The following is a 15,470-nucleotide window of genomic DNA, read 5'->3' as shown; positions in this document are numbered from 1 at the left end:
TTCTGAGTATAGTCCCGCACATCACCTACAATTTCGCCTCTCTTTCAGTACTAGCATCATCCCCCTTGCCCTTCCCCTGCCACGCAAATCCAATCTCCTTGCCAATCCCCGGCTCAACAATAACATTAACAACAGTCACACACTCACTCTCGAACCCTTCCCTCGTCGCCCTCTCCAACTCCTCCTCCGTCCTAACAAAGAACCCCTTCCCACCACACATCGTCGCCAACATCTCATACCTAGTTTCGTAGAGCAGACTCGTCGAGCGCAGGCCCTTCTTCGTCCCTCCAGCACCGCCACCACCACCACTCTCAGAAGCCTTCGTATCATTCCCCACCGTCTGACCCTGCAATACCCTCCAATCATCCTCACTCACCGAATCCCCGTGATATATGCCCGAGTTATTAACCACGTAGATGAGTGCCGGGATGCGGTACCGCGCTAGAGTTTCGATTTCCATAGCGCTGAAGCCGAAGGCGCTGTCACCTTCGAAGGCTACTATTTTCTTTGGCTTGGTGGAGGTGGTGGATGGGAGGGCGTTGTATGCTTCATGCGCTGCGACGATGTACCCCATCCCGACGCCCATCGTGGCGTAGGTGCCTGCGTCGAGGCGTTGGCGGGGATGGTTGAGCGGGAAGATGGAACGGGAGATGTCCATTGTGTTGGCGCCTTCGGAGACGTAGATGATGTTTCCCTGTTCGAAGGGGGAGAGGGTGTTGAGGGTCGATTTGATGATGTGGTAGGCGCGCTGGTAGGTGAGGGGGGTGTTTGGCGGGGTGGGACGGAGGGCGGCGGTTTGGGCTTTGAGTTCGTTGCGGTTCGCGGAGATGGTTAGAATAGATGTGAAGGTTTCGTTGGGTTTATTAGACGATGATGATTGGGATGAAGTAGGGGAGTATTTCCAGTTAGAGAGCGAGGAGAGGAGTTGGTCTACGACCAGTCCGATGTCTCCTAGAATTCCTAGCTCGGCTGTTCCGGCGTTGCGGCCGATTTCTTCGGCGCATATGTCCACCTGGATGATCTTCGCTTTCGGATTCCATTTGGGTGCTTCGCCGTAGTGGAGGATCCAGTTGAGACGGGCACCGAGAATCAGGACAACGTCGGCGTGCTTTAGGGCTGCGCTGCGCGCGCTGGATGCGTTCAAGGGGTGCGAGTCCGGCACGACGCCCTTGCCCATTGGTGTCGGTAGGAATGGGATCTGGGTCTGATCCACGAGCTGGTTGATTCCGAGCTCTGCGCGCGCGTATGCGGCGCCTTTGCCTATCACTAGGAGTGGGGAGCGAGCAGTGCGGAGCAATTGTGCTGCCTTGAGGATCAGGGCTGGGTCGCCGCTCGCCTTTGGCGGCGAGGGGACGAGCAGGGTCTCGGGCTGCGGGAGACGGTATCCAGGGGAGGATTTGCCTTGGATGATGTCGGCGGGGAGGTCGACGAAGGTCGGGCCTGGACGGCCGTACCAGCATGTGCGATAGGCATTCTTGACGGCGCCGGGGATGAAGTCGAGGGAGGAGGCGCGGACAGCGAGCTTGGTGTGGGGGGTGAGCAAGGAGATGGCGTCCAATTCCTGGAAGGCACCTTTGGTGACGCCGGTAGTCTCGGCAGATCCGGCGAGAACTAGCAATGGGAAGTTGTTTGCGGAGGAGTTCCCGATCTGGTGACAGTCGATAGTATGGAGTTAGCACGATGGCCAAGAGCTGGCTAGCGGTGGAGAGAATGCTGGAGTAAGCTTACCCCGGCCAGCGCGTGGAGAACTCCCGGCCCTCCGACAACTAGACAGACGCCCGGTCGGCCTGTCATGTATCCGTAGACACTGGCAGCATAGCTGCAGGCCTGTTCGTTGCGAAAGGCCACGAATCGAATGCCCAGGTTGATGGCCTCTTCGGCGATCTCGACCACAGGGATGCCGACAATGCCGAAGATGACGGTTACGCCTAGATCGCGCAGCGATCGGGCGATCAGTTGAGCGCCGGTGACCACGGCCATAGTATACAGTGGGAATTTTCTCCTTGCAAGGAGAATTGTGAGAGCAGTGCTGCTTCAGCGAGAAGTCGAGCGGAGTTCGAGTTGAAGGAGGAGCAGGAGAAGAGCCGAGGCAAACAATGGCGGATGACGCAAAGGGGTGAGTGGCCCCAGGCAGCCACATGAATAGTATACAATAAAGGGATGGAAAACTGTAGATAATTGACTACAACCATTAGACTAGAACAGAATATCTACAGATAATTCGCATTCTCATTTACACTGCATATCTCAATGAGCTTCGTTCATTACGGCATCCCTCCGTGGGCGCCAGTCCGCAGAGAATCATTCATATATGGTATCCATATCCAAAACATCACCTTCCATCCAGCTAGACAACATCTCTCAGCAAACCAGGCTGAGCATGACCACTATATGCCCTTTTGCTATGCTTAAAACTCAAACTCCCGCCGGAACACATTGACATCCATGCCCGCCACCACCTGATCAGCCAGATCGCGTCGTCCCATCTGGCTAAAGACTCGCCGCAGCGTGTCGTACAGGTTGGTGCTCTGGTTCTGGCTAACATGGATCATGCGATCCAGCTGCTCGTCGTCAATGCCACCCTCGCCACCGACAATCTCACGCGCCCGCTCTCGACCTTCCTGCTCAACCACCCGGTGCATCGACAGTGCTCCCAGCAGGTGTTGCGCAGCTTCTGGGTAGCAGCCGATGTTGATGCACGACACACCCAGGTTGTACCGCGCCCGGACGAAGTTGGGGTTGATGTTCAGCGCTTGCTCGTAGGCTTCGATCGCCTCCTCGGAGCGACCCGAGTTGGCGAGCGTAGCACCCAGACGGTTCCACAACAAGTGGAGCTGCTCCTGTTGGTTCGAGGTTCCAGATTCCGTGGACGCCAATGCAGCAGAGAAGCAATCAACCGCCTTGTCGTACTCCTCCGCGCAGTAGAAGAGAACTCCCAGACCGACCTGGACGTCCGGGTCCATTTGCTCGCCCGAAGGCGATAGCTGAGCAGCCTGAATGAAGAGATCGGTGACACGGTCGTGCAGGAGCTGACGATCCGTAAAGCCCAGGTCGGCATCCGATGAAACATCGTTGGGGTTGATAATATGGGGGTACTTGACGGACAGCCATCGCTCCAGAGTGCGGTACGATGTCGAGTCATAGCCCTCATTGGTGTAGGAAACAGCCAGTCCCATCAGCGCATCCAGGTTGTTAGCATCGATCTTCAGTGCCTGCTCCAGCGCCCTGATGGCCGGGAGTTCCTTCTCATTCTGCGCCTGGGCCGATCCCAGCATGGTCCAGGCCTGGACATGTTGGGGATCTTTCTGGACTGCCGCCTCGAAAGCCAAAGCAGCCAAGGAGAGATTTCCGCCCTCACGCATGATCTTCACTCCCTCTTCGAAAGGATTGTTCACGCTCCGGAACACGTTATCTTCTTCGAACATATAATCGCCTAGTTGGGGGTTCCGGAAGCGTGTGTTAAGCGTATCGAATCCGTCCCATTCGCCCATCTCACCCATATGCAGGTTGTCGTCAATGTTAAAGTCGGTCTCACCCTCGGCCAGTTTCCTGTTGGTTGCGGTCTCAGCCTGGACCCGTTGCCACACGCTTTCAAAGGCACTATCGCCTGATTCTTGGGGGACTGACCTGTCCAGATCATTCAGCTCTGCCTCCACAGCTGCGTTGGCCTCATCGTCCAATTTCTGAGTATCCGCCGTCTCCATCTCCGCAAACTGTGCCTCCCAGTTCTCGTCGTCCAGCTCCACCATCCGTCCCTTGCCCTTATCCTGTGTAGTCGCCTCCGCTGGCTGCTGCTGCATCGCCATAGGGTTAAAAGTCTGCGGCATCATGCCCATTCCACCCATGCCCATATACCCGCCCATACCCATGGGCCGCTGGTACCCTGCCATCATCGGCGACGGGGCAGACGCCACAGGGTTAGCCGTCTGCGGCATGCCAGCCCGACTCTGCTGCTGAAACCGGGCAAATTCCGCGGGCGTAAATCCCGACGCATTGTTCATCATGGGACCTTGCGGCCCGGCAAATGCAGCCTCCATGCGGGCATGCTCACCCGCATCGAACTCGGCAGCCCAGCCGGGGGAGCCCGTCCGGGGAGGTGTGGTCTGGAACTGATCCAGCTCACGTCGCAGCTGCTCCATGGCGAATGGTTGCGGGGGAGCGCCGGGGATTTGGCCGGGTTGTTGGGCGAATTCGTCCATCATCTGAATAGGATTATCAATCAGGCATTAGTACTGGATGAGGATGTATGGTTTCTGATAGATAACGGTTCACTTCGTACCTGATCTTGTCCTCCCATCATACCCCGGGACCGCATGCCTTCTTGCATGCCTCCGGGACCCCGCCCCACGAGGCGATCTCTCTGTAGGGACTTATCATCTTGGACGTGCTTGGTGAACTGAGTCAACGGATTGCCTGCCGTCGAGCACTCGGCGCCACCAAGGAAGGACATATTGTATGTATAGTAACGATCGTAGTGGTCTGAGTCTCAGTTATATCATGAATAATGCAGGGGTAGATGCGGAGAGGTTGAGTATTTGCTAGAGCTGATTATAAAGCAGATGTAAATGCGAGTTGTCCGAGGAAGAGCAGCTCGAGCGCCGAACGTGGGGTTTCGGAGAGAGGCGCTACTGCCGATCGGAAAGATACCGAGGCTCCCCGACAGTCACGTGGACTGTCACTATCATGCTACGGAGTATACTAGTCTATCGATACAGAATCCCCGATATAGTCCAGTCAGTCGAATGCAATTTCGTTAATATACAGACCTACAGTATGTAGGATATATCGTTCAATTAAAGTACATGAGACCTCTCCTCCTTTGACATGTTTACACAGAATAATACTGATGCCAACCGCTCAAACTATTATGACTGCTCCGCGGGAGCAGACTTGTCGCTACCAACCACGGTCCGGCTCGTGGCCTTGCTGTAATCCAGACGCAGTCTGCGTCCGTAGGGAAGCTTGTTCTCAAGGATGGCCATGGCTGCCTTGGCACTAGAGGTGCTGACGAACTCGGCGTGAGCGAAACCGCGAGCCTGTCCAGTGCGACGATCAACCGCCACACGAATATCAACGACATTCTGAACGTCCTTGAACAGCTCGTTGAGGTCCCGGTCCGTCATCTCGAAAGGCAAGTTACCAATGTACAGCGTGCGGGTAGGGGCGTTCAATTGCCGGCGGTGGTAGACATTGTTCTGGGCGAATTGCACGGTCACGCGGCGGCCCTCGAATAGACGCAAGTTCAAGGCATCCACTGCGCGCTGGGCGGCATCGATAGAGTCGAATTGGACATAGCCGTATCTATACCCGGGTAGTGGTTAGCTCTATACTGTCCTGCCACAGAAGGAATAAATTCCTTCAAACCAACTTACCCTTTGCTAATGCCCCGGTTATCAAGAACGAGAACCACCTTCTCAACAACACCATACTTCTCCATCGCCTTCTTCAGATCCTCACGAGTCACATCATAGAAGATATTGCCAATGAAAACCGTCTCCTTGGGAGTCGGCGGCTCCTGGAGTCTTCGCCTCCGCGCTTCCGTCTGCTTCTCGGCGTCAGATGCTTCCTGCTCCTGCTCCTGCTCCTGCGGCTTCTCCTGCTGAACCGGCCTCTGGTTACCAGCCTTCAGTTCTGTCTGAATGAACCGAATCGAGGGCTCTTCGCGCGACTGTTCCACCTCCTCGGTCTTCTCGCGCTGCTCGCTCTCCTCAGCAGGTTTGCGCTCATTGTTCACATCGGTACTATTCCAACGACTTTGCAATGTAGGCTGCGAAATCCGAACAGGGACTGCCAGGCGAGATTGGAGGGAAGGAAGTGCTCTGGTTGAGCGTAACGGCGCTGGGGCTGTGGAAGACAGCAGCCGGCAAGCTGCTCGGAAACAATGCCTGTGTCCGAATCGGAGTGTTAGAAATGTACACAGATATCAAAATATCGTCTCGAGGACATGCAGTACCATCGACTTACATTTTCTCTGTAGGCCAAGGATGAAAAGAGAAATAAATTATTTCTTTCTGGCCTCGTTGGAACTCTGGGGGAATTGCACTGCTGCTGTCTGCTGCTGCGGCTTGATTGGAAAATCTGGTTCGTCCGATCCGAGGCCGGTTATCACGTGATTTTACCTGTGCTGGGAGTTTTGATTGGTGGTCTAGATATTGCTTGGATTGTGTTTATAAGGTATGAGCAAAGTCTTAATGTGGAGATTTCTGGTAGCTTCATCATTGTTGAGACTAGTACTTGATGTAGTGGCGGTGCTGTAGTTCTTTAGATGTTGATGCTCGGAGACTACATATATATATCGGCACTACTGGTACATACACTACTACTTGAGTAGTTAAAGAGATGCCTTAGAAATTGTACGTAGTAGTACTACTGAATGCGCACCACTTAGTAGCACATGGAAGGAGATTAATTCGAGAAACTGAACGTAACGCCATTCCATATTTGCACCCGATTAGGAGTCACTTAATTTACATCTTTGCTTTCTTTGAAGCCTCCATTCATTAGTACCAGAGTTCATATCCATCCAGACACCAAACCCACAATGTATACCAATAAAAAGATATGAACATGCCTCTTGTTGTGAGGGGAGATAATCCAACCAAAAAGGAACCATATGGACAGAAGAATCGTACAGCACTTAGCCATCACATTAACTTTTGACATTCATTCTTTATATACTGCGTTGCCGGACTGAAGCCGAGAGACAATCAAGTTCCCGGTCCTGTATTACTTGGATGTTGAAGTGGGTTGGCGGCAAAGGCTGCCGCCGCAAGTGGACTGCTATTGTCATAGCCACTGCTGTCCGGAGAGAAAAGGTTAGGGGGACCGCGGGGCATCGAGCGAAGTCGATCAGCTCCGCCACTCTGCACGGCGGACAGCTGTACGGGTGACAGAGGACTTTGGCTTTGCTGCTGCTGCTGTTGTTGTTGTTGCACCTCGGCCGAGGGCCACCATTGTGATGACGCATCTAGCGTCGAATTCTGAATATAGGTATCCCAGGCATCCTGTGTTACTTTAGTTAGAAATAGCTCACAAGATTACACCATACAGAAACACGTACCCAATCCAGATTGAGCTGCATATCAGGTAGCTGCCCAAACATCGCGTTGAAAGGCGAAGGCGCTCCTGGCATGTCGACTGTCGTTCCTAGTGCACCCTGCGCTGGCAAGGGCGCATCTGTCATCTTGTACGTAGGATCGTTGAGGACTTGGTGGCCGGGATTTACAGGGCTCATTCCGCTGCTGAGGAGACCCAAGGTCATCGCCGCACTTTGTTTCTCATCCTGCGGCTCAAATGTCGGCGCAGGAGCAGTACTTTCAGGATATCCAAGGTTCAGTTTTGAGAGCATCACCCCAAGGGCGGTGCCTGCTTTCCAAGCGTCTATCGTCTCGTCCTGAAGTTCCTCCCATATTCCCTTGGATCGCCGCAGGGCGGCTATTAATTCTTCTCGTCGCTCTCTACCCCAAGCATATGAGTCACTGGATACTCTGCCTGTAGCCTGAAGTCGTTGTCCATGATACATATCGATGCAAATAATCGTCGCTGCCAGGAGATAGTCGGTCGAGCCGAGAGAGGTAACCCGGTTGTGTCTACTTCGTAGTCGCCCCATGGGTTGAGTTTCAGTGTGGAGCAACGATTGATACCGCAGCAATTCCATAGCGGAATCTATGCATGTTCTTCTTGAGTATGTGAAGCGAGGGTTCTCGTGCGCTCGAACTAGGTATTTTCGATGGAGGACGCATTGCGCTTTGTGGTACACACTTGCAATCTGCAAATAGTCAGGACAAGCCAAACACAAACATCGCGGATTGGAGTTACCGTAAAGCGAGAAAGAATCAGAGTGGGTGACTCCCGTGGAGAGTCTTCAATCGGACGAACAAGCAGGTGCTCAGGTATCAAGTCTCTAGCTCGCCGAAGCTGCGCATCAACCTCCATAACAGTGTCGTAAGAAACTGGAGTTTGAAGGGGGGCTGTTGTTTCGAGGACACGGCCAAAGACAAATGTCAAGCGTGACTTGGCAATAAGATACGAGATTGGTGTAGGCTCATTCGGGGGTCGAGACGGAGGGAGCTCCTTGCAGTTCTCATCGAAATCGTCATCATACAAATTTCGGGGGAGTTCCGTGTCTGTGTCAGACGTGCGAATCATGTTTGGAAGACCAATTTGAGAGGAGCACAGTAGATCTGCCTGCCGTACGAAGGACCACACTCGGCGGCGCATTTCACCCTGGAAGGGGGTGATGTTGGGAAACATCTTCGAATCGCGATGGTATCCCATCCTCATGGCCAGCCTCGTAATCACACCCACCAGCACCCAAACTGATACGTCCGCTTCCCGTGTCTGGCAGAGGTCTCCATGAAGATGGAATATCAAGCTTTCAATCAGATTTGGATATGATTTGGTAAAGTCAGCCAAAGTAAGGCACTGCGCAACAAGATTCCTAAACGTGCCAGCCATGTCTAACGATTTACCCCGGAACTCCGGTGGCTCGTCTCCATCACGATGGTATGATAACATGGCCAGCCGCATCATGGCGAAGAGCATAGCGATCCAAACGGTGCACGTCTGCGAAGGATCCTCCCAGTGACGGTTGTACTAGGCCACTGTTAATGAACTGCCTCCCCTCAGTTAGGGGGAACAATTTTGACTTACCTGGGCTTGGAAGGTTGGGCCGTGGAGAATATCTATTGCTACGTCAGCTCTAACAGTACTTTGTGTAGGTAGACGTAATCTCTGACTCACGAGTCGAAGGGTCGTAACAGCTGAAATATCGTTCAATCAACATGTCCGTTGTATACTTTGAAGGAAAAGAAGACATGATTTCTGCTCGGCTAAGCGGCTTTGTAGCTCCAAACAGTAATGCAGAGCCTGAAACATCGGTAGGCAACTTCGTTGCCTCCAATTTCTGGGCTTGTTCCTCGTACTGTTTTTTGTGCGTCTGGAAGAAATTGCGGACTTCCGTGATCTAGAAAGTACCATTAGCATAACGATCGAAGCTGGTTGAGAATAAGATAGACGTACATCATGCATTACAGTAGCCCAATGGGCTTCGCTGAAATACCATGACTTGTTATTGTCGACCTTCATTATGCCAAACGATTTGGTGACCTGCTCAGTGTCACTCTCCTCCGGAGCATTGGGTGCGTCGTCCTCTATGTCTACATCCCCGGTATGTGGTACAGAGCCAGTGCTACTGCTATTGCCAGATATCGCAGCAAGGGCTGCAGCTGGACCGCCGGCCTGTGAACCATTTGTCATGAGGGACAGAACAAGATTCTCAAGCCGGTCGATGCGATTCTGCATGTCGTCTGGCGAACTTGAAGCAGACAGCTGAGGTGGATTCTTCTTTCGTACGTTTGCCTGAGCATATGAACATGATGTGGCATCGCCTCGTTTGATACAGTTCTCACAAGGTTGTGCACGGTTACATTTCAACCTGTTTAGAAATGGTGAGCCATGTACGGCGCACTAAAAGTGAGCAGAGGCACTTACTTTCGTTGCCGGCAAGGCGCACAGGAAAGTGGCACCCGGTTTCTCTTCCTAGTAATTTTATGAAGACCTTCCGGCGAGAATGCGCTAGCGCTCGATGAGGTTGTAGATGGAGGAGTGGGAGACATTTTGTTGTAAAGACGTTTGCTGGAACGGTTTCTGAACCAGAGAGCAACGTTGTATGATAATCAGGACACCCTCAGGATACCCTTGATCTTGTCAGACTTCTCCAGAGCTGATACTGTGGTACGCCAGACCGAAGCAGACAAACGGGTAGACAATCGTATAGTGGGACGAAGTGCGCGGCCTCCACAACTGGAGATTCTTCCAAGTGTCCGTCAGATGTTGTGATTGGAAAATGGCGGTGTCGCAGTACGAATCCAAGCCACGTTCCGACGGTCGGGTTGGGCGCAGATAGGAGAGCGTGATGTAACGAAGCGCCGTGTGAGATATCGACGGGGCGCAACTGCTGGTACGGGGGTGTGTTTGCGGTTTCACTCAGCGCAGTGTGAGACGGCGCGCGAGTCGAAAGTTCTGCTCAGAGACAGAAGTCAGGGCCAATTTCGCGCGATGTGGCTAGATCCCTCGCTCTTCTGCAGCTGCTGAAAGAGGCGGTTGGCGGAGGGTGAGGTGCGCTGAGCACCAAGGAGGGGCGCGATAATGTGGATTTGGGGGTGCTTTGCGGTCCGTCCGGTAGTCCGCAAGCAGAACTGGCAGCTTGTAGTCAAGGTCGCGATCACCTCAGTGCTGTCCAGAGCAGCTAGGCGCACAGGAAAGCAGCTGTGGAAAATCAGAAGAAAAAACCGGGAAAGGTCGAGTCGAGTGATGGAAAGGTTGAAGGATGGGTAGGATGGCTGGAACCCCAGAGGACCGACGGCGAGTGTCTAGAGGCACGTTTCAGTGCTTAGTGTTTAAGTTGGTTATCTCCGTTATCGCCTTCTGCCCTTTTCCTGAGGCGGTCAATATGGTCCTCAGGCAACAGCTGACATAAGGCGGGATGGGAACATCAATTTCCTTTTTCGAAATCAAGAAGTAGAGAGAGGAATCAAGTACGGCTTACTGTCCTCTCACTTGGATTCCAACAGCATAGTGACAGAAGCAGAATTTGCAATGGACACGGTTATGTAAGACGGCTATTCAGACCTCACACTATACTGCTAAAGGATTTGCGTCATAAGTACCTTTGATCTATAAGATGGCACTGGCCCCGTTTGTCTCGCCCATGGGAGTAGCCTGGACCCGGGCTGTGATGGTATTCCTGAGACGCCGTCTCAATCCTTAGGCTAAAAATGAGCTGCTCATTTGCCCGCTTGGTCCGATAGTGGACAACTAACTAACTAACTAAATTACAGGGTGCATATCTAGTTGTCTCGTATGATCGTTGGTTGGTATCAACCATACACAACTTGTGATACTGGGAGTAGAAAGGAATAACCAACGAACCTGGATGCGCAGTGACACCAAGACGTTCGCTGACATGAAGTCTTATTTCTCCAAGGAAGAGCCAGTCAGATCGAGCTTGAGCGAAAGAGTGCTGACGCAGTATTGATCCGTGAGCTCATTCGCTTCCACTAAGAATATTTTCCACCCAAAAGGCAGCGGCAGCAGCAGCTGTCAATCTACTAGTGAGGAACATACTTTGCTCTTGTACTCACTCCGATGAGTCCAAAAAGCTTCTGGCCGGATTGCGGACCCATCCAAGTGGATCCTCTTCATTCTGCTTCGTCAAATCACCCTATTAAAGCCATGGGAGAAAAACAAAGTCAAAGATGAGCTGATTTCCGCTTTCTGGCAGGCTGACCATGGCTACATAGATACCCCGTATATACTGGTTCTTACCGTTATCAATGCCCCTCATTTGCTCCCAGCCTAGACTATATCCCCATCATTTCTCCCCTATCCAACACCATGTGAAACCCCGGTCTCAGACCCAAATGATTGGGCGGCAGTCTTTGTTCCACCATGTGTGCAGCCTTCCGGTCTCCCCCTAAACGTCATTTCTCGATCAGGGATTCCCTTCCTGAACGATTGAATACAGTAAGATGGATTGATCTATCAGCTGCGGTCGCATAAGTACACCAGGCCCACCAGCCATTCACCGTGTTTTACTTCATTGCCAACTCAAGGCTGCATGGCCATCCTTGCCGCGCTGCCTCGTCCTGTGAGTGAATGAGCAGCAGGCTGTGCCCCCAGCAACCTGATGTGGGGTGTGTTAGCAGCACCTACTAATTTACAAGCGCTCATTCCCACTCCCCAAAACCTTCGTTCTGCCTTCATCCTCCCTGCAGCCTCATAGCGTGTCTATCTAGGTTGTGAGCTGTTGTGAAAGATAATTTATTTGGCGAGAAAAGCATTCTGCCATGTCGTCGGGAGGTCAGCGGGGTCGTGGTAGAGGAGATCGGGGCAAAGGCGGAGACCGTGGTCAGGGAGACCGTGGTCGGGGCCGCGGCGGTGCTCCCAGAGGTGGAGGTGCAGGCCGAGGCTCGACCACTGAGCTCCCTATCCGTCCCGGTCCCAGTGATGGCGGTTTTAGAGGTCGGGGAGGAAGAGGTGATGGTGGTGGTGGGAGGGGATTTGATGGGGGCCGTGGACGTGGTTCAGATAATAGGGGACGGGGAAGAGGGTTTGATGGGGGCCGTGGTGGTGGACGTGGTGGCCGCGGAGGTCGGGGAGGAGGGAGAGGCGGTTTTGATCAAGGCCCGTCGGTGTACTCGTGAGTAGCGTCCCCACACGTTTGGCTGCATTGCACGCCAATCTAACTTAATGGCTACCTTAGTCCGGGTGGACCGGTCCCTACCCCCAGTCCCCAGGTCGAGAAAACGGAAAACGCTATCGGAGCAGCGGTGCTTGCGAAGAAGCAGAAGAAAACTGCGGAGTGGCCGCTGCGGCCTGGTTTTGGCACCCAGGGACGGCCTGTCACGCTGTACGCAAACTATTTTGAGCTAAAGTCGGTGGGGAAGCAGCTATACCGCTACCACATCGATATCTCAGGCGACGCAGCTGGTAGGAAGCCTACCGGCAAGAAAGCCCGTCACATCGTGCGATTGTTTCTCGAAGAACATTTGGCTCAGTTCCGTAACAGTGTTGTTACCGACTATGTATCCACGCTTATTGCAAACCAGAAGATCCTGATCGAACAGGAGGCCGTCGAATATGATGTTCGCTACCGGGATGAATATGAGGACGAGTACCCCGAGGATCCTAAGGTCTACCGGGTGAGGTGCCAATATACAGGCACCCTCAACCCATCAGACCTCCTGAACTATCTCACATCTTCAGATGCTGCTGCCATGTTTGCATCCAAGGCCGACGTTATACAGGCCATGAATATCATCCTGGGCTTTCAACCCAAGAGTGATCCGACCATCGCTTCTGTCGGTGCCAATAAGCACTATGCTATCTGTGGAGGTCGTGAGGAGAAATATTCTCTCGGTGACGGGCTGGAGGCACTCCGGGGCTTCTTTGTCAGTGTTCGTGCCGCAACTTCGCGTCTTCTGGTGAACGTACAGGTCAAGTACGTTGCCTGCTACCAAGAAGGCCCGCTGGCGCACATCTTCGCGTTGTATGAGCCATTCCGCCCTCGTGAGCTCAACAACTTGCGTCGGTTCATTCGCACCTTGAGGGTTCAGGTGACTCATATCAAGAAGACCAACAAGAAAGGTCAAGCTATTCCACGGTTCAAGCGCATTGCTGGTGTTGCAATTCCGAGAGACGGTGCCTCGCAGCCAATGCCTCCCAAAGTGCCAAGACTTGGTGCAGGCCCTAAAGAGGTGGAATTCTTCCTTGACGCTCCAGGTCAACAGCCGTCGGCATCACAGCAGACTTCTCGCTCGAAGAAAGGAAAGAAGCCCGTTAAGGCGGGACCTCAGCCGGCTGGCAAGTATATCAGTGTTGCAGACTTCTTCCTCCAAAGTCAGTGTTACCCCCAAGCCTATCCTGACGTTGCGTCATTTAACATTGTCATCTGCAGATTACAACATCCAATGCGACCCAAAGATGCCCGTAGTGAACGTCGGCACTAGAGAGAATCCGAGCTATCTGCCCGTCGAAGTGTGTGAGGTCGTGCCTGGTCAGCAGGCTAACACCAAGCTTACACCTAACCAAACGCGGAACATGCTAAACTTTGCTGTGCGAGGCCCACCGCAAAATGCTCAATCAATTGTGGCGCAAGGGACAGAAGTGTTGGGTCTGGGAGCGTCACCAAATCCCACCCTCGTAAGTATCTCTCCAAAGCTGTTGTGAGTGCTTTGTTAACGTCTGTGTTCAGGTGGACTTCGGCATCCAGAATGATCCTCGGCTAATAACCGTACCTGGACGAGTACTACCGGCGCCTAGCGTTCTGTACAGGGACGAGAGCAAGCCGAGTCAAAAGCAAATCAAGCCCTATTCAGGAAGTTGGAACATGAGATCGATTCGGTTTTCGACCTCCACAAAGCTGCCTTCTTGGACTTGGCTTGCCTTGGACTACGAAGGCGCGAAATATCCGGCCATCAGGCCCGAAGACTTGAGCGCCAACCTCAAAGGCTTTACGGACAAGTTGAACGAGATCGGCGTGAATGCCAGCCCACCAAAGACTGGACAAACTCTACTTTTGACGAGGAGAGGATATGATGAGGAGATTAGAGAGTATAATACAAAGGCCATCGACAGAGCCGTTGCCGAGCTCATTGAGAGACACCAGCCCATGCTCATACTGACGGTCCTTCCGGGCAACGACGCTGATATCTATAATATTGTTAAGAGGGCCTGCGATTTGACGCACGGCGTCCGCAATGTCAACGTCGTTGCCGACAAATTCAGAAAGTCTAATGATCAGTATTGGGCAAACGTCGGGCTCAAGTTCAACCTCAAGCTGGGAGGAAACAACCAGCTAATTGATCCCAAAGAGCTAGGCCTCATTGGACAGAAAAAGACCATGCTCGTCGGTGTTGACGTCACCCACCCGTCCCCTGGGTCCTCCTCCGCAGCCCCTAGTGTTGCTGGCATGGTTGCCTCCGTCGATTCGACTCTCGGCCAATGGCCCGCGGAACTCCGTATTCAAAAGCCCCGGGAAGAGATGGTCGCCGAACTCGACACCATGCTGAAGGCCCACCTTCGGCGCTGGGTTCGTAACCGGAAGACCTACCCGGAGAACATCATCGTTTACCGCGACGGAGTCTCCGAAGGCCAGTACGAGCTCGTGGTGCAGCGCGAACTCCCTCTTCTCAAAGAAGCATGCAAGGAAGTATATCCCGCCACCGACACCTCCAAGGGCCTCCCACGCATCTCGATCGTGGTTGTAGGTAAACGCCACCACACACGCTTCTACCCAACCAAGCTGGAGGACGCCGACAAATTCGGCAACCCGGAAAACGGCACCGTCGTCGACCGCGGCGTCACCGAAGCCCGCAACTGGGAGTTCTACCTGCAGGCTCACACTGCCCTGAAGGGTACCGCTCGCCCAGCCCACTACTTTACCGTCTGGGACGAGGTCTTCTGCCGAGAGAAGGCCATGCCCCCATACGAAAATGCCGCAGACATCCTAGAAGGCCTCACCCACCGACTCTGCTACCTCTTCGGCAGAGCCACCAAGGCCGTTAGCATCTGCCCGCCCGCCTACTACGCCGACCTGGTTTGTACCAGAGCTCGTTGCTACCTTAGCAAAGTCTTCGACGAAACCCCGACCGGAAGTGTCATTACAGGCACTGACCCTGGCTCTTCTGCTCGGGAGTTCCTGAACGTCAAGATCCATCCGAATGTTAGCGACACTATGTTCTACATCTAGGATGTGAAGAAGATGTTCGGATAGACGTTGCTTATGAGAACTACTACTTATGATATTTGGATAGTTGCTGATTTGAGATAAACCATGCCTCTTTGCCCTTTGCCACGTGGATGATTGTTGATGATGATGATTTGGTTTGTTTATCTTGAGTTACTACTATCTGATGTTTTGAGTGAAACCCCCCCAGATTTTTTTTTTTTTTTTTTTTTTTGACCCA

General features: G+C 53.1%; 3 protein-coding genes across 3 annotated transcripts; 1 reads left to right on the top strand and 2 right to left on the bottom strand.

Moving 5' to 3' along the window:
- Window positions 1-25: 25 nt before the first annotated feature.
- Window positions 26-4,450, bottom strand: BO79DRAFT_226336 (uncharacterized protein; the record flags this gene model as incomplete). Its single annotated transcript, XM_025683784.1, has 4 exons — window positions 26-1,648; window positions 1,729-2,002; window positions 2,518-4,202; window positions 4,280-4,450. 4 exons carry the CDS (start codon window positions 4,448-4,450, stop codon window positions 26-28), a joined length of 3,753 nt encoding a protein of 1,250 aa, XP_025542032.1.
- Window positions 4,451-4,865: 415 nt separating this feature from the next.
- BO79DRAFT_142071 (C6 transcription factor) lies at window positions 4,866-9,303 on the bottom strand (the record flags this gene model as incomplete). Its single annotated transcript, XM_025678269.1, has 8 exons — window positions 4,866-5,301; window positions 5,373-5,844; window positions 6,731-7,004; window positions 7,061-7,768; window positions 7,819-8,595; window positions 8,653-8,684; window positions 8,743-8,965; window positions 9,022-9,303. The coding sequence occupies 8 exons, from the start codon at window positions 9,301-9,303 to the stop codon at window positions 4,866-4,868; spliced, it is 3,204 nt and encodes a 1,067-aa protein (XP_025542031.1).
- A 2,316-nt stretch (window positions 9,304-11,619) lies between these two features.
- Window positions 11,620-15,464, top strand: BO79DRAFT_169376 (putative RNA interference and gene silencing protein (Qde2)). The gene is made up of 4 exons (XM_025679476.1): window positions 11,620-12,194; window positions 12,266-13,401; window positions 13,460-13,704; window positions 13,757-15,464. Exons 1-4 carry the CDS (start codon window positions 12,010-12,012, stop codon window positions 15,251-15,253), a joined length of 3,063 nt encoding a protein of 1,020 aa, XP_025542030.1. The 5' UTR covers window positions 11,620-12,009; the 3' UTR covers window positions 15,254-15,464.
- Window positions 15,465-15,470: the final 6 nt, after the last annotated feature.

The sequence above is a fragment of the Aspergillus costaricaensis genome (genome assembly GCF_003184835.1).
Source record: "Aspergillus costaricaensis CBS 115574 unplaced genomic scaffold BO79scaffold_8, whole genome shotgun sequence".
Lineage (NCBI taxonomy): Eukaryota > Fungi > Ascomycota > Eurotiomycetes > Eurotiales > Aspergillaceae > Aspergillus > Aspergillus costaricensis.
The sequence above is the reverse complement of the archived record's forward strand: the minus strand, read 5'-3'. Positions and strand labels throughout refer to the sequence as shown.

What these genes read in the sequence shown, in the direction of transcription:
- BO79DRAFT_169376 (XM_025679476.1), top strand. Translation starts at nt 12,010, where the DNA reads ATGGCGGTTTTAGAGGTCGGGGAGGAAGAGGTGATGGTGGTGGTGGGA. An exon ending in TGCAGACTTCTTCCTCCAAA is followed by an intron (nt 13,402 to 13,459) that starts GTCAGTGTTACC and finishes TGTCATCTGCAG; the next exon opens with ATTACAACATCCAATGCGAC. An exon ending in CGTCACCAAATCCCACCCTC is followed by an intron (nt 13,705 to 13,756) that starts GTAAGTATCTCT and finishes GTCTGTGTTCAG; the next exon opens with GTGGACTTCGGCATCCAGAA.